Source organism: Lissotriton vulgaris, chromosome 11, assembly GCF_964263255.1.
Source record: "Lissotriton vulgaris chromosome 11, aLisVul1.2, whole genome shotgun sequence".
Classification (NCBI taxonomy): Eukaryota; Metazoa; Chordata; class Amphibia; order Caudata; family Salamandridae; genus Lissotriton; species Lissotriton vulgaris.
In genome coordinates this window covers 67,776,909-67,795,894 of record NC_141699.1, presented here as the reverse complement: position 1 = coordinate 67,795,894, position 18,986 = coordinate 67,776,909, and the positions used below count along the sequence as shown (strand labels likewise).

General features: G+C 46.7%; 1 protein-coding gene across 2 annotated transcripts in view; it reads right to left on the bottom strand.

Moving 5' to 3' along the window:
• PI4KA (phosphatidylinositol 4-kinase alpha) overlaps positions 1-18,986 on the bottom strand; it is a 614,454-nt gene that overhangs the window by 474,061 nt on the left and 121,407 nt on the right. For both annotated transcript variants that reach the window (XM_086942716.1, XM_086942717.1), the window contains exons 8-9: positions 7,055-7,203; positions 6,602-6,667 (exon numbers count right to left, since the gene is read on the bottom strand). In XM_086942716.1, coding sequence (XP_086798842.1) covers positions 6,602-6,667; positions 7,055-7,203 — 215 coding nt within the window. The remainder of the gene's footprint in view (positions 1-6,601; positions 6,668-7,054; positions 7,204-18,986) is intronic.

Genomic DNA, 18,986 nt, shown 5'->3' with positions numbered 1-18,986 from the left:
TTCGCTGAAAACGTCGGCTCTGTATATTCGGCGGTCACGCTCTGGGAGGCGTACCTGGCGGTAGTGAAGGGCGAGGTGCTAGCGCTTAAGATGGGATACTTACGGAAGCATAGTGAACAGATCCTTCAGGCTGAATCTGAACTCATCAGCCTTGAAGCATCCCACAACGCAGCCCCCTCGGATGACTCCGCTTGCCGTCTCCGTATCCAACAATTGGCCTACAAGGCTCTGGCGCAGGAAAATGCACAAGCGCGACTGCTTCACACGCGTCATCGTATTTACGAGTTTGGTGATAGCGCGGGCAAAATGCTCGCTTGGCTGGAGCGCCGTGAGCAGGGATCCAGATGGGTGTCGTCCATAATTAGACCAGACGGGTCCGCGGCTGTAGATCCGCGAGACATCGCGGAGGCCTTTGCCGATCGCTTGGAGCACGTGTACACTGCCGGAGCGTGCTATGGGCCGGAGGAGTCCAAGCAGCTTTTGGGTGAGATGCGCCTCCCTATCATCTCAGACACCGATAGAGAGGCCCTAGACGCTGACATCACAGCAGAGGAGCTCACCACAGCGCTTTTCGCCGTCAACTCCGGCAAGGCTATGGGCCCCGACGGAGTCCCCATCGAATTCTTGAAGGACATGGCCCCCGGACATTATCCCCCTTCTCCTAAATATGTTTACGGAAAGCCGCGATACCGGTCTTCTCCTACTTGACTAAAGGCTGGCCTCCATTGCGGTCATCCTCAAGCCTAATAAGTCGCCTACAGATTGCACCTCTTATAGACCGATCTCCCTAATTAGCGCGGAGGCAAAGGTCCTGGCTAAGCTTCTGGCGAATCGCCTCCTTCTGGTACTTCCATCCCTAATACAGGAGGACCAGTCCGGTTTCCTCCCAGGTCGCAACACGGCGTTAAACCTCCAGAGAGTCCATAATGTCAAGAGTCGCAGGTCCATTATACAACAAGACACGGCTATCTTATCCCTAGATGCCACGATGGCATTTGACTCGATCGAATGGGCCTATCTTTTCGAGGTCTTGCTCCGTTTTGGTTTCAGGCCCTGCTTTATTAGCTGGGTGCGGCTCCTATACACGAACCTTTTGGGCCAAGTCCGAGTCAACAACCACACGTCGCGGCGGTTTCGCCTCCACAGGGAAACCAGGCAAGGCTGACCCTTGTCTCGGCTATTGTTTGCCCTCACCCTCGAACCGCTGGCCCACTGGGTTCGTACTGATGTCTCCATCAGAGGCCTCCGCTGGAATGACGATATCACTGATAAATTTTCTCTGTATGCTGATGACATCTTGATCTATGTGTCTTCCCCCGATCCTCTATCAACAGTTTATTTCATGTCCTTACCAATTTTGGAAAGTACTCGGGATATTCGATCAACTGGACAAAATCCACTCTCTACATGCTCCATGGCCCCCCCACCCCGCTTAGCCCGCGGGTTTTCCATTGCGGTGGCTACTGATGGCTTTACATACCTCGGTATATATGTCACGCCTGACCCTAAGGTATTTCACGATCGCAACATGTTGGGCCCCCTGCGCAGACTCCACAGTGACGTGGCCCACTGGCGGTCCCTCCCGCTGTCTCTTCCGGGCAGGGCGGCATTGTTCAAAATGTTAGCGCTCCTGCGTTTCCTGTTTGTTTTGCATAATTGTCCCTTCTTAGTTCCGGACTCCTATTTCCGTACGGTAGAGAGTGAAATCCGTCTTCTGTTGTGGGATGGTACGACGGTGGCATAGCCTTACCCAACCTCCGCCTCTATTATTGGGCGTCGCAATTGGTGGCTGTCAACCACTGGATTCATGGCTCGCCCTTAAAACCGGCCTTCCTCCTGGATAGGTGTCAGACTGGACGGGAGGGATACCTGGGGGCCCTCCACTTCCACTCGGACGTAGGTGTTGAGGTACCGACGGAGAGAGCGGGCCTCCTTCTTCCCGAGTGGGTGCCGGGTGAGGTGAGGCTTAATCCCACAGAAAGCTGGGAAAGACCGCATGATTGGATTGCCACTAGTATACATCTGGGCTCAGAGTAACTGGTAGGATTTATCCATTACAAGTGTACAAGCTCATCACTTTTTGTAATTCACTTACCATTTGCAGTCGCAGTATTCACTAGGTCCTGAAGAAAGCTAGGACCAATCGTCCATCTAGCTGAAACATGTCGACCCCACCACATCACGCCCCGATATAGTTATTATTTAAAACTATTGGGCTTTGTTGTTTTAATCTTGACCCTAGCACCATACCCAATAAACTTATTTTTGGTTCTTTGAGTCAATTTTATATTCACTTTCACTTTTTCACCTGCACTGCACTCCATTAGCATCACCAGTTAAGCACTGTGGGCTAAGATCATATCTACAGAATCCATCTTTGCATCAATATTGGATGCCTTGATTAAGATCTGGATTCATGATACATCTCCCACGTGACGATACTCCACCAAATGGGTGGGCTGATGGGATTTTTTCTAGCTCAGTGTCTTCACTCCAGTGTCACTAATGGATTCTAGGTTCTAGGCTCAACATGGCACACGAACATTGATTTGGGACCAGGCTACTTTCTTGTTGTTTTTCTAGTTGGCCCTCTACAGCAACCCGACTAAGAATAGGTATGTCGGACCCATGCACACACGATTGCGATATGGCATAGGGCCAACAAAAGTTTGGGTTGGACGGACATGGTCACTAAAGTAACAACCTTGTGGTCATCGCAGCGTCTGGGTTCCTCCACTTCCTCCAGGGCTTCGACAAATGGGACACTATAGGGATTTCGGAGGTGGGAGACCTTATTCATAAGAGAAAACTATTGGCATTCAGTGACCTCCAGGCTAAGTATTCCCTTGCACCTACAGAATTTTGCGACCTTCCCCTTAGAAGATGGGTTATTGTCCGAGCCCCTCTTTGAGAAAGCCATCTCCTATACCTACCGCAAGCTCTGTAATAATCTCCCCGATCCATTCCAGTCACTGCGGACCAAGTGGGAGGCGGACCTGGGTCCTTTAGACGAAGAGGATTGGCGTTCAGCCCTCATGTCCCCTAGAGAATCGGCTATCTGCCATAAGTTCAGATTGATCCAATTGAAGATTTTGCTTAGGGCTTACATGTCTATTCATACCTTGGCCAAAATTGGGAGACGCTCTGATACACTGTGCCTGCGGGGATGTGGTCTACCTGGCACCTTCTATCATATTCTGTGGGACTGCCCAATAGTGCAACAATTTTGGAGTGGCGCGATCCGGAAAATGAGTAGGTCCCTGGGAAAACCCCTCTTATCAACGCCCAGGGAATGTGTCCTCAACATATGGGGGGCTAATGATTTGAATGACCAGGAATTACAGTGGGCGGCGCTGGGTTTTCTGATGGCTAAACGCTCTATTGCAATGAAGTGGGGCTCCCAAGATAGACCGTTGGTGGTGGGCTGGGTGGCTGAGACGGACCGTTGCAGGATTGCTGAGAAGACTGTATAAAATCATAGGTTGCACTAAGAAGTGGGACATGAAGTGGGGTCACTGGAATAGGTACCGAGGAGAACTCTGTGACTCGCCTACCTCCGAGCTGGCTATGTCCCGTGTTGGACCCTTAGGTCGAATTGTGCGCTAATTTGTACTTTGCCTGATTTTCGTATTGCTCTGCATATATTGTTTTGCTTGTGACTGATTTTATGACTCTGCTTTTTCAATAATAAAATCTTATGTTAAAAAAAAAAGATATGGAGGAGCATCTCTAGGACCCTGGGTTGGTGAGGCATGCTAACGTGCGAGACCCCCCTCTGGTGGGGCACGTGCCTCCAGTCGGTCGCGACCCTGCCCGGGTTCCGCAGATGGGATGATATAGGGATCTCAACGCTAGGTGATGTAATGCGTGGGCCCACACCTAAATCCTTCCAACGGTTACAGGAGGAGTTTGATCTCCATAAGTCCCAATTCCATAAATACCTTCAGCTTCGCCACGACTTGTCTCCCCTGATTAAAAACCTTACGACTCTGACAGAATTTCACCCGTTAGAGGGTAGACTGTTGATGGGGACCTTGGAGAACATAAAATTTGCCAACTCTACCAGACACTGACCACACATTCTAAGACAAACCTACACCAGACGAGAGCAGCGTGGGAGGCGGATATACCGACCCTCTCAAATGATGACTGGACTGAGGCCCTTACCAGCCCCAGGGGTTCCGCTGTGTCCTCCAGGTACCGTTTAATCCAGTTTAAATACCTACACTGGGTGTACTACACTCGTCTCAGGCTCTGGCTGATGGGAGCTATCCCGTCCCCCACATGTCGTAGATGCCAATCTGACAACGGCTCCTTTTTGCACACGGTCTGGGGCTGCACGCCTTTGCAACATTTCTGGTCACGTGTGTTGTCCTACCTGGGGCGGGTGCTAGGATGGGACCTCCCTGCAGACCCTCAACTGATTCTTCTCCATAGTACGGACGACATTGGGGGGAACGTATACAAACGGCATCTGTTATTTCTGGGACTTACTTTGGCCAAGTGGGACATAGCTCAACAGTGGAAGTCCTCTTCCCCCTCCAGGGGAGGCGGCCTGGATATCTGCTCTAGACAGATGTATGTCAGCCAAAGTGGCACGGTTTCAAGCCTGAGGATGCCCGCAGAAGCATGGGAAGATGTGAAAAGCATGGGTTTCATATCAGGGTATAGACCTCTCTCTCTCTTATCACCATCAGTAGCGTCAGACCCTATAGACAGTCTTGCTATTTAGGAGAACCTCACTTCAAGACGCGGTTGGGCCAACGTGGAGATCTGCTGTGGAGATCTGCTTATATGTTTTTATGCCTGTACAATGTTTTTAGTGGGAAATGCGGTGCAAAGCGGTGTGTGGCGGCTGGGGGGGGGTGTTGGTTTAACGGGGATACCGGTCCTCAAATGCTACCCACATTATCAGTTTCTATGTCTGTAATTCGTGGCTTGAATGACCGTTATTTGCTGGGAAAACCCCCGATGGTTGTAAAATTTTAATAAAATGTATTGTATAAAAAAATGTGCTACCTTTTCTACTACTTTGTGGTGACTTTTATATGGAAATGTTAATATAACTTAAGAGGACATCAGTCGAAGTAGGATTTCCTCTAATCAGGAGGTACCAAATGGTTGAATCAACCAGGGCAACTGGAATTTACAAATATAAATTCAACTTTCTTTCACAAAACAGTCGCTAGGTTTAACAATAGTTGTTGTGAATGAGGCGCAATGACATTTAAGTATAAAAAAAGCTGGCACACATCATAAGCATCAGGCTAGGTTGGAGAAGAGATGGTTTCTCCAGTGTCATACGTTCACACCTTATTTTGGTTTTGCAAAGCCTGTTGATGGCCTCACAAGAGCAGCCACAGACAAAACTCCAATGATGTGACAAACATGAAGGTAGTGGGGCTGAAGATAGTGAACATGGCAATTAGCACTCCTCTGATGACCAGGAGTATATCACCATAGAGCGATAAGTTGTGTAGGCGTCAGATTATTAGTCAGCTCACATTCTGTTATCTTTGTATTTTTTTCAAATGTCTACTCTCACTTGCTCTATCTTATCTTTGTTCACTGATTTCTGCATCTATAACTTCTCATTCACTTTGTTCAGGTGAACAATTCCTCCTTGATCTCCTTGTGCCTTTTCGTGCTTTCATTTGTTCATACTCCTTGGACCTTAATTCTGGAATAACCTTCCAATTTCCTTTCACGTTGCTCCTACCAGATCTATTTTCAAGAAACTATTAAAGGACCACCTGCTTGTATCATTTTATCATCTGTATGTGAAGCACCTTGGATAAAGGTGCTGTAAGTCAATAAATAAACAAACAAGGTCTGGAATGCCATACCACACAAGACATTTGGTAGTACCAGAGTGTGCAGGTTTCTGTACCAACATAATTAGATTAGGCCTATGAAGCTATTCGAAAGAAACCCTTGGACACCCATATGTGATGAGATGTCTAATAAAAATAATTTTTTCTTCAGGATGGAGCGCCACACACCAGGCAGACAGGCATAATCAATTCTACTTATCAAAGTTTAACCGTTCTAAAGAACCATAGTAAACAGCATTCTACACTTACGCGTACATATTACAACACTACTACCATTTCAGAGAAGAATGCCCCCCACACATTTGGCTTGCACACCATACAAACATTACAGAACTACCACATCAGCATGGAGGGACTTGCCCTTGGGTCAACATACACCATCCTCCTCCAGCAATAAGTACACGTTCCCAGTTTCACAGTCTTATTGACGTCTGCAAACTTGTCATTGTTTCTATTCTCCTGCAACCATACAGGGATAAATTCCCCAATCTCAAAGTCACCACCTTTGCATCAAAATGTTCCTTTACACCTAATCACCTTTTCGCAATTTTATCCCAGTATGTCTTTATCATCATCCACCTCCTCTTTTTTTCCATACAACCAAGTTCAAACAACATGTTACCTTCAAATCTTCAATCCATGAAAATCTACACGAGCCAGATGTTATCATATGTTGAGGACGTAGGAGTCACATACCTCCCTTCCAAGTATTCTTTTTCCATTTGACACGTTTTACCTTTTTCAAATAAAGTATGATTAAAACCTACCTCCAGGACTTCTGCAACCACCTGGTCCAAGGTTTTGAGGACATGGTCTCCCACAATCTGTTTCACCTGCACAGAAAGTAGCAGAGCTTCATAAAAATCAGAAACTTTCTGTGGCAAATTTAACTCAAGACTGTACAAGGGATGTGAAGTGATTTCAAGTTGAAGGTTCATGAAGGCTTAAGGGCCAAAGTAACAGAGGATTTATGGCAATTCAGTGCTATGAATTCTGGTCTGTCAAATAGCTTTACTACCTACAGTATAAAAAGTATTGCCCTTTAATGGTTCTTACAGAAGAGGGTGCTGCTGTCTCAAGACAGGAAGCAGATACAGTGAGCCATTTGGAAAGCAACATAAGAATTTCATGCTTGTTTGCCTAACCTACCATGTTGTCTCCCCTAGTGACAGCATACTGATTTGAAAGGTCCAAAAGCCCAAAAACATCCTCCTACATACCATATGGAGAAGATGACGGAGCAAGTCCTGCGGAATACTGAACTCCTTGTTATTGGTGCCAGTGAAGAGAGGCGACACAGAGAAGCTGGAGCTGATCGTAGTGAAATAATACTCTGGGTCCAAAGCTCTTCCATCCGCTAGGTATGAACCTGAAAGTGAACAACAATGCATCACCAAACCGAGTATCTGGGGGTTTGAAAACAAGCAGGAGTTAAAGTGCTAAAGACCATGAACAACGGGATCTCAAAAGTTAGACAATGTTAGAAAGAAATAAAAAGGTGAAGAAGGCATGAAATGAGACAACTGAGGTTACAGTAAGGAACCTACATCAAAATGCAACATAGAGATGCAGAGTCAGGTAAAGAGATTAATGAGCACAAAGCAGAGAAATGTACATGGGAGGGGAGAAGCTAAAACAAGTGGCAGGCAGACAGAATTAAGTTAAAAGAGTGAAATAAAACTCAGCAATTGAAGACTAACAAAGAGCAAGTAAAGTTCAATAAAAGAGTTAGGGTTATTTTAAAGAGAGAACAGGTAAAGTTCAGTCAAGAAAGAAGGAGGGCGATAGATCTAATTTATGACGAAATGTGATAGACAAAGAAAAGGTAAGACACAATGTATAGAAGTTAAGGAAGACAAGGACATCATGTCACCTACAATCAAAAGGTGATAATGAAGATAAACCCGCAGAAAATCAATGATGGAATGAAAAGCCATAACGTGAACCCATAAAAAAAATGTACATTTCAATGATAAACAGTGAAATACGCTGGAAAAGAACATGTATGATACACAGAAAAGCTGTGAAAACACGTGCCTTCTTATTTGGAAGAGCATCAGAAGGTACGATACAAATGCTAGCTAAATTATGGATTTGGAGTAATATGGTGATATAGCATTGGAAATTTAGTGAAATCACATTCCAGACGTTAAAAACATTATAGACTCACCAGTAAAAACACAGATGGAAACTATATGCACAAAAGTGCAATAAAATATGTTTCAGCTGTATTCCTGCAGAGTCTACCACATTTATGGGAGAAAAACCTAAATAGAGGGGTAATCTTACATACCAAACTGGAGTAACATTACTACCAAACTGCATTATTATTCCTGTATTTACACTACTCTCTGAAAAAGGGCCTGAGAAACAAAGTACAATGAAAAGAAATTAACTATGATTAAGTCACTAAGGTAAGGTATCACAAACAGCACTTATGCGCACAGACAAAGAACAAGTGATGAGAACAGTTATTTAAAAGGGAAAGACCCCATGGAGCGAGTATGAGCTGGGCCACACTATTCTGCATTTATGGCACATCCTGAACCAAGCCTCATACTTGACCCACACACTGTAAGAGACAAGTACAAGGCAATAAAATATTTTTCCTCCCTCCTGCCGGATCTATACCTAGCCGATCTCAGCTGCCTTCTCGGGATACCCATGTTTATCTCAGTTCACTTACATTAAGTATGTGGAGTAATGGATATAGCTCCCCTGGTAGTATTGTCCATGAGGAGATCCACTCGAGTTTTTACTTCAAAGACAGTCCCACAAGGCAGCAGTGGATTCAAACAATCTGACTGGCCAGCAAGTAATCAATTAGGTTCATGACAGCACTCAGGGTTTTTAGGTCTCGCAGAAGACCTATTGAGGTGAAACCAGAAAGCTAAACCAGGCGGATTTTGCTGAGTGCATGTGTGTCCGTGCACGTGCTTTCCATTTGCTTGACAAGCCGCCTGCCTGCTTCACACTTCAAAGGAATGCGACCTCCGCCCACGCAATGCCGAGAGCCAGCACTTCCCTCCCACTCGCTAACTCCCCTTCGCCCCCGCCCCCCACCTCATCCGACTTGTTCTTTCTTGTTGACCCTGCTCCCCTGCACTTTGCCATCTGTAAGTAAACCCCAGCCTTCTTAGTCGAAGTCCTACTTTTGTGTATCTAATACGAGTGAGCTATGCTGAGCCTAAGGCAGCCTTGCCTCCTGTACTTAGTAGGGTGGTGACGTCATGCTACAACTAGCAGCTTTCTTCAGCCAGCTGCCAAGGATTGAAGGGGGAGCTGCTTTCAAACACTTGCCCAGCCCCCCCTCCCAGCCCTGCCTTTCCTCTGTTCATCTTCAACCGGTGCCCGACATCGCACCCCTGCTGCCGCACGAGCGCTTGTCAGTGCACGTCCCGCCCACCTCGTCTAAAGTGTGCCCATGTCCCTCCAAAGTGTCCGTATTTATATGCTTCCCGAATTCTCAAATATTCAAGTATATAATGATTTGCTGCCATAACTTCAGTCCCCGAACATCGCGCTGTTTTGCGAACATCAGCTTGATACTTTGGACGAACAGAGATTTAGAAATCGACTTTAGAAAAAAAATGCTTTATTTTACGCATGCGTGAAAAACAGTCGCTGCGCACTTGGATTCATTGGACTACGGATAGCTTAGAGACAGCGCATGGGGGTCGCCCCTCTACAGAGTCCCAAGGAGCTCATTGTGGGCTTTGCGTTTCTTTCACCGTTTACGGTCTCGCAGTTGCTGAATCAGTGATCTGCTTTTCCTCTGTTGCATTGCGTCACATGCAGTGGTAACAATTAGGCTTCTTACAGTAAAACGTTGTGTGTGTGTCAACGATACACGCCACCCCTTTAGCTTTGCCAATGCTTTTTTTTATTCAATCACAAAGTCTGCAAGTAAAAAGCAGCCCTCGAAATCCCTGAATCCACCTTCGTGCAACCCTCCTCTGTGCCTGCCAGACCCTGGTGCTTGGAAGCAGCCTTGCGCGTCGCTAGCCCTGTGTGCTGCCAGATATGAGTCCCAGGTTCTCCACACCACTGGAGTCAAGCTATCCAGGCTGATGAAGGCTGATAGCCAGAAACCGGTTCTTGGATGCTTGATTCCGGTCTGGGAAAGACATGGCTTGGTAGTTCGGACTGGACTGTTCCCATGAGGCACAGGGTCAGAGCTGATTTGCATATAGCCAGTGTCTAACCCAGGGTGGTGTGGAGTGCAAAAAAACGATGGATTTAGGCCCAGATCCTTGTACTGGGGTGAATGTATGACATTATTCTACATTCTGTCCATCAACTGTGTTTTTTGCCAGCCTGGCACTGGCAGTGTCTGCCAGAGAAGAAGGCAGCTTCTTGTTCTTCTAGCCCTCCTTGTGTTAAGCCAGCAAAGCACAGCAGCAGTCCAGCGCGCATCCACCCTCGTGAGCTGCCTACCAGCCCTGCATGTTGGCTGCCAGCCCCGTGCAGCTACCAATGGGCTCTGCCATCCCTAAATTCAGTCTTGGCATTCGCCAGCCCTCATCACGGCTAACACTGCACAGTGTAAGCCATTCACTCTTGTCTACCGGCTGGCCAAACACAATGTCATCACTGCACATTTGGTGCTGAAGGATGCTTTGCACTCCTACAACCCTAACCGTAGCACGTACTGTCAGCCAGGAAGATGCCTCTAATAACCTCCAAGGGTGCACCCTGCACTAAGGCAGTCTTTCGATCAGCTGCCCATGCGCACCACCTCTGTTCCATCCATGAATGCAGCCATGTGCAATGCCTGCCCTGCAAGCCTTCATGTTCTGTATCGGCACCACACACCACCTGCTTGAAGGTAGGTCAATGCTGTGCCGAGTACACTATCTGCCAGCCCTGTGTACTAACAGTTCTGCTTGCAAATAAATCAATCGCCTTTCAAGCCCTGCTAATGACCACACTGGTGTGGTTTCTTTTAACCCTACAGTGTTTCAAACCGTTTCGTTAGCTTCATAAAGACGTAGAGAAGCTGTCACTGCTTGTTTGCTGCCCTCCCCTTGCTGAGTGTGTCGCTTTAATTATTTTCTTTTTACCTTCTCCCCCGCTCCCCACCCCATCCGACTTGTTCTTTCTTGTTGACCCTGCTCCCCTGCACTTTGCCATCTCTAAGTAAACCCCATCCTTCTTAGTCGAAGTACTACTTTTGTGTATCTAATGCGAGTGAGCTATGCTGAGCCTAAGGCAGCCTCGCCTCCCGTACTTAGTAGGGCGGTGACGTCATGCTACAACCAGCAGCATCGCATGTGATATTTAATCCAGCAATACTTATATCTGTGCTCCCCCTGTGCTCACATGGGTAAGTGTACTGGAGCCGCCTGCCTGCTTCACACTTCAAAGGAATGCGCCCCTCGCCACTGCCCTCTCACACACTTCCCCCTAATTCGGACGTACGCGCCGCGCTCTCCTTCTGCTGCCACACGAATTCAGCTCACCAGGCTGGACAACCCCTCACCCCCCATATGCTCGTTCGCCAAAGTCCCGCCCACCCTTCCTTAGATCTTCACTTTTGTTTGAACTTTCAGTGTGAGTTTTCACAGGCCTGAAGGCACTGGAGTGATTTACATGAGCCGCAGTGGACACGTGCCTGAACAGGCGAGCCTCACTGATATACATTAGAGAGGGTTTCATAATAAATTAACAAACTAGCTTGAAAGGTTTGCTTTGCACATTAGACAAGAACCTATTTGCATTGAGTTCGGAAAGTGGGCCTGGTCTGAACCAGAAGGTCACGGCGGCAGAAATCAACAGATTGCGTCTGGCATCCATATACCAACAGAAACAAACGCACAGATGGTCGCCGAGTCTATCAGAATGCCCCGACACACAGTCACTTTTGTCAGTCAGATTCCATGATATAGCGTATTGTTCACGAATGGTCTATTTATATCTATTCCCATGGGGCTGGGGTCACGAATCATTCAGAAACCGTGAATTTAAATGTTGCTCCTTATTGATTACTGGCAATATTATGCTTGCATCTCTCCATCCCGCGCTAGAAAGCCAGGAAAGGTGCTAATAAAATGTTGAATATTCACAACGCGCATGCTACTAAGGAAACATTGCATTGTGTATATATATGTGTAGGTATGTAGGAGTGCCTGTGTGTGTGTACGCTTGTATATGTGCATGCTTGTGTAAGCGTATCTCCTCTTGGTAATGCTGTATATGTATGTGCATGCTTGCTTATGTGCATGTCTATGTGCGCGTGTGTGTCTGTGTTTGTAGGTGATTGCATGCGTATGTATACGTGTGTGGTTGCATCTAACTATGTATGTGGCTGCAGGTAGCTGTGTTTTCCAAATGTCTGTGTGTGTGTTTGTGTCTGTGTATGTATGTCCCTATGTATCTGTGCACACAGATGTGCTTTTAAATAAAGTTGGAGTAAGTGTCCTTCGGCTCCCCCACTCCTTTTATCCATCCATCCCCTCCACTCCATCCACCCCCCCCACTCTATCTATCCATCCCCCCACTCCATCTATCCATCCCCCCACTCCATCTATCCATCCCCCCACTCCATCTATCCATCCCCCCACTCCATCTATCTATCCCCCCACTCCATCTATCTATCCCCCCACTCCATCCATCCTCCCCCCACTCCATCCATCCTCCCCCCACTCCATCCATCCTCCCCCCACTCCATCCATCCATCCCACTCCTTCCATCCATCCATCCATCCATCCCACTCCATCCATCCACCCCCCACTCCATCCATCCATCCATCCATCCATCCCACTCCATCCTTCCACCCCACTCCATCCATCCATCCATCCATCCATCCATCCCCCACACTCCATCCATCCATCCATCCATCCATCCATCCATCCATCCCACTCCATCCATCCCACTCCATCCATCCCACTCCATCCATCCATCCCACTCCATAAATCCATCCCCCCACTCCATCCATCCATCCCCCCACTCCATCAACCCACTCCATCCATCCATTCCTCCCACTCCATCCATCCCCCATTCCATCCATCCCCCCATTCCATCCATCCCCCCACTCCATCCATCCCCCCAATCCACTCTGCCCCACCTCAGCATCATTCAGCACCACCACAGCACCACTCGGCACATCACATTATCCCTCAGCACACTCAGCACCACCACAGCACCACTCAGCAACACAACAGCACCACTCAGCGCAACCACAGCACCACTCAGCGCAACCCCAGCACCACTCAGCGCAACCACAGCACCACTCAGCGCAACCACAGCATCACTCAGCGCAACCACAGCATCACTCAGCGCAACCACAGCATCACTCAGCGCAACCACAGCATCACCCAGCGCAACCACAGCATCACTGGTTCAAATATGTTCTCTCAATGTTTCAAGCTTTATTACAAATGTCACAAATATATGTTAATATTTCACTTGTGTTCTTGGATTTTCGTCACAATAAAATACACTGGACATAATCTTCACAAAAGTTATTTACAAAAGTTTAAGCTATTGCCATTATAAATTACAATAATTTTTATTTAAGTATTAATTATTTTAAAAAAATAAAAGCCATTGTTATTTGTAATATCAATACATCTAAGTCACGTAAATACAAAACATGTTGCATTAAAAAATGCTACAGGTGTCACATTTGCGAAAGTTATAACTATTGGCATTGTAAATGACAAAGCTATTAATTTAGCTTTTTTCAAAAACAACACATAAATAAAAAATTGTCATTTACAAGACCAATAGCTCAAACTTTCCTAACGCGAGACCTATTGCATTGCAAATGCTTGTTTTGTTAATCACTGTGTTTGAACTGGGTAGTGTTATGTTTTACAGATCGATTTGATCACTACTGAATGTGTGGATGTAAAATTATCATTGCGTCTAAGCACGGAAGACTGGCATGGGTTTTATGTTATTTTCTAAACAGCCTCCCCTGAGGAAGGACACTATAAAGGCCCGAAATGCATTGGGATCACGGTTTTAAGCTGTAAAACGTGAATTAAATGTCCCTATGTGAAGTGGTAAGAGGTCTGGATAGGCACAACTGCCTCATGAGAAGAAAATGGGTCTACGGACAGTATTATCGTGAATAAGAATGTCAAGTTGAATGAACTTTGGAAAAATATGGAATATTGAACATGAAAAGGTTGTAAATCTCTGCTTTGAAACTGTGCGATTGGTAACGCATCACCGAGTGGCTGCAATTTGCTCACCTTTATCCAAAACCAATTTACACTAGTTGCACAGTGTCTTCTGAAAGTGTCTGAAACTCTATGCTGTTGCACCAATCTACCACATCACCATGCTACCAATCAAATTGACTGAACAAGTCTCAACTACTTTGGGCTTATGGAGGAGTAGGATGCACCCAGGTCAGGAATCGGAAACAAGATGTATTCTACTTCGCTAGAGGGAAACCGGCGTTGTTTACTTTTGTAATGGAAGTCCTTTAAATCTTTAAAAGTTAGGCCCGGAAGTATGGCACATTCAAACAAATAAAATAACATCCACATTTTTAGAGATTTTGTTTAAGAATTTTCTCTAACAAATCTTTAAATGAAGCAAATTCGACTCCAAAGGAGAATAGAAAAAACACTTCTCTACTTTGCATCATGACAAGCAATGGCCTTGCCACAGAAGCCCAGAAAGCAGCAAGCCGTGGAAACTTGAACTCTATGACACAGCAAGGAAACCCTGCAACAGATACAGCAAGCCAGAAAGACGTGTTAAAGGCAATACCCATAGATCTTTATCCTGTCAGTAAGCTTGTACAATTCAGTATTCAGGCCCACAGATCGTCGGACTCCCTGTGTCCAGTTACTGCTATGAAGAAGGCAACCCCATAAGTGAGCTCTTCCCCACTATCTCTGTTCCTCCCACCAAACCCACTCGCTATAACTACTCACTGTATATTTATGTATCCAGCCGCTCTCTCAGACATAGATCCTGTCTTGCTACACCCACTCAGCAGAAAACTAGTATTAGATAGCCTCAATGCCTGCAAAATTAAATACCTGACCAATCTAACAAAAATGGCCTTGAAGACACAGACTTCTCAACGCGCACCCAGAAACCCTCATCTCTGATCCTTACTTCTGCGCATCAAAAGGAGCTTTAATAAATGATCTCAACTTCTACACAAAAATAGGAGCACAATGGAGACAAGTCCTTTATGCAATACTCCTGATCACAACATCCAAGAAAACTTTGCATGGTCTTAGACAATCCGTAGCGCGCTCACTCACTTTCAATGCAAAAGTAACCATTTCCATTTATAACAATGGGATTATCCTTATCCAATCATCAGACTGCTACCTAGATGTATGCAACAAATGTTTCCCTATCAATAAGCATGCCATACCTAGTCAGGACACTCTCAGATACACCCCAGCTCTCCATACGTCGCAAAGGCACCACAGTTAATGTTACTGCACTGCCTACCCACAGCAAGCGATCCACCCTTGTCCCAACCTCACTCCAACATAGCGATCAGCTCACACAGTACCAACTCTTCCAAACCCCTTGAGGGGGCGAAGTCATCCCCACTGAACCTCCAAACAAATCAGCGCCCACATGTCACAACTGTAACAAGGATTACAGAGATGGACAGTAATGAAGATAGCTCTACCACCCTGTCCACACACTTGTTCTGTTTTCACCCCCGTAGATAATCTTATCTTGGCCACAACCCATTTGACACAAGTACCTCTTCACAAAAAGTTCTCGCTCTCTACTCCTTCACACCACAAGCCAAAAAACCTTGTCCATCCAAACCTCCACCCGCCAACTCACTCAGACGGGTACCATTCCAACAACACTACCCAGACCACCCTCATCCTAGCCCTCTGTCACAAACCATGACAACCTACCTCCACGACTCGATAGAATCCAGACTAGATGAAAGCATACAAGACCTACACCAACTCAAATCCGACATACGAAGCCTAATAAATATAATGTACGAGATTGCTTACGCCAAATGATCCACAAGGACTCCATGAAATACTTAGCCACTCACCACCCACCAAACACCACCCACGCCTGTCAATCTCGCCACCCAATCTCATGAACTGGGGATCTATACCTTACTTCAACGGCCCCACGAGGCCCATCAGACTAAAGGATCCACTATCAGACAATGACATTCACTCCTTTCTCCACACTTCTAATCGGGCACAACATGACAATACAGACAATCTAGCTCATATCCAAACAATCCCCTCGAACCCATACAGAGAACCTAGTGCATAACCTTCTCCATCAATGAATGAGTGAGGACATATAAACCTCAACTTAAAAACACAGATACTAGAAAAAAGAACAATATGGACATACAACCCAATGATCGGACATCCCTCAGCAATAACATCTTGCCTCCTATGGTGGCCATGTCAAATGTCCATGACCTTACAAACAACTGCAACAACTCCATGATGACCATTCTTGACACAATCGCGCCCTACAACTAAAACGACTCTCCACTAAAGACTCCAAACCATGGTACAGCGAGAGCCTAAACAAAAGAAAGACGCAATCTGAGACTAGTTGAACGATTGTGTAGATCCTCACCGTCCCTAGAACATCTTAAGCACCTAAGATCACAGAGTGCCATCTACAACAAACGCATCAGAAACTTAAAAGGAAATTTCTTTAGAACTCAACTAGACATGGCCAGAAATCTCTCCAAAAAACTGTTCAAAATTGTCAAATAACAATCCATTCAGAAAACAAACCCTCTCACAATTGGTTCTAATCCGCATTCAAGCCACAATAAATTTGCCTCCTATTTCCTTGAAAAGACAAAAAACATAGAGAGTGATCCCAAGACGATCTCCCGATGATACCTCCAAATAGCCCATGCCTGCCTCTGATCGCTCGGACCACGGACCACGGACCACACAGACCTCACCCTTAAAAACAATGCGCCGTGGAACACATTCACACCCGATGATGAAAATGTCATTCTTAATATTTTAACATTCAAACCTTAAAACCACTTCTGTGACCCACTACCATCTAACCTCTTCAAGGAGATTAAAACATATTTCCTTTTTCTCTGAAGCAAGATAGTGAATGCTTCACTGCTTAAAGAGGTATTACCAGACTGCCTACAATCAGGAAAAGTAACCCCATTCTAAAAAAAAAACCCTCAGCAGATCACTCGAACCCAAATAACTTCGGACCAATCTCCACCATTCCTTCTCTGCCAAAGCTCCTTGAGAAATGCGTCCATGCCCAACTATGCAATCACATACAGCAGTTCCGCCAAACTGACCAATACCAATCGTTCTAAACTGGTTCACTTTGTTTCTACACAACAGAACTCAAAGAATCAAGGTTAACCAAACCCTGTCCAATATCCCTCTGGTCCCTTAAGGGCTCCAACAGGGGTCCACCCTATCACTTACTCTCTTCAACCTCTTCATGGAGCCTCTTACCGAAATTCCAAAAGTCTCCAACATCAAATACCAAATGTATGTGGATAACACCCAACTGTACCTAAAAATCTCCTCCTCTGCAGATATCCGTCTACTCAACACAACTTTACAAAATAAAAACTGGCTGACCAGAAACCACCTTTAACCCAACAAGTTCAAAAACGAATTCCTCTTAATCGCCCCACCAAAAGGATCCCTCGACATCAAAGATTGTATGAAACATCTTACAGTCTTTAATTGCCTTCCAAACGTTATATATTCCACAAGATCACTGGGAATAACACTCGAGCGACAAGAATCTAACCATGCAGGAACACATCAGAGCAGCCACCAAAGGAGCCAACCTTCAATTAAACATACTAAGAAAAATAAAAACCCTTTCTCCCCCAAGACGGCCTCAAACAGCTGTGCAAGCCCCAGCCCCACTTTCTCGGGGTCGCTTGTCGCTTTCAGAGGCCCGGTACCTTCTGGGCTCATGAGGCAGGAGGGTGAAGAGGACAAACGAGCAGCATCTCCCCTCCCCAAACACTGCACCAGCCCGTGGCCAGTCGTGGGCATGCCGCCCCCACCTCCACCAAGCGGCGGGGCTCCCCTGAGGACCCTCTAGGTTGGGGCATGGTCCCAGTGAGCCCTCTCAATAGGAAATATTCCCGGGCCCTCACAATTTTGACCAGTCCATACAGAGAAAGGCCTGACCAGGTAGAGATCAATCAGGCTCCCCAATCCACAGATAGCCCAACGAGGGGTCACACCCCCAGTCTCCCACCTCGTGGGCCGCCTCTCTGCCCACAGGCGTATGTTGCAGTCAATCACCAGCTCCTTGCAGACTGCAGGCATGCACTCCTACAGTGGCCAGAAGCAGGTACTTGTGTGCCTTGCCTCTCCTTGCCGCGGATGAGTCCTCACCAGCCTGGTCGTCTGTAGGCCCTCTCTCAGGCCGGACGAGGAGGAACCAACACAGTGTCACTGCTGCAGCCGCTTTAGGATATCAGGCCTGCCTCTGTCCTGGGTCGTGCTGCATCGGCAGGAGGTGTTTCCTGGCCAGCGGGTGAGCAGTTGCAGGTGCTCAACACTCTCCCCTCCTTCGGTGGGAGCACAAGACGAGCACCCGGGCCGAAGTCGTCTAGGCCACCGCGGCCCACCAGTTCCGTCGGGGCTGCAGGGGTCCAGCCGGTCACAAGATCTTGCAGCGTTACCAGCAGCAGCATTTTTATTTCCTGACCGCCACCCACCCCGCCACCCCCCCCCTCCTTCACTGGCATGTCCTGGGATTTTACTGCCCGGTTCCCTTCTCCCTGGGTCAGTGAGGACCTCCAGTGTAAAAACTGTACCCGGATATAATTATTGATTTGTGGGGGAAGGCAGCGCAGGCTCTGGAGCTTCGTTATCCGGCGTCTGCCATGTTGGGCTGCAGGCCACAACCCCCATGTGCATCATCATTTAACAGTTGATGAAGTAGACACCCCCCTCCCCCTATCAACTTCATGAACTATGAGAAGGCATTCAACAGCGTGGAAATAGAGACCCTCTGGAACCTCCTCTGCCACTGCAGTGTGCCAGATAAACTGTTTTAAATCGTTTTGAACTCTTACAAGGCAATGGACTGCAAGACAGTCCGTGGAGGACAGCTCACTAAAGCCTTCGAAGTGAGGACCATAGCCCACCATGGTTGTTTGCTCTCGCCTTTTCTCTTCCTGCTGCCTATAAACTGGATCATGAAGACATC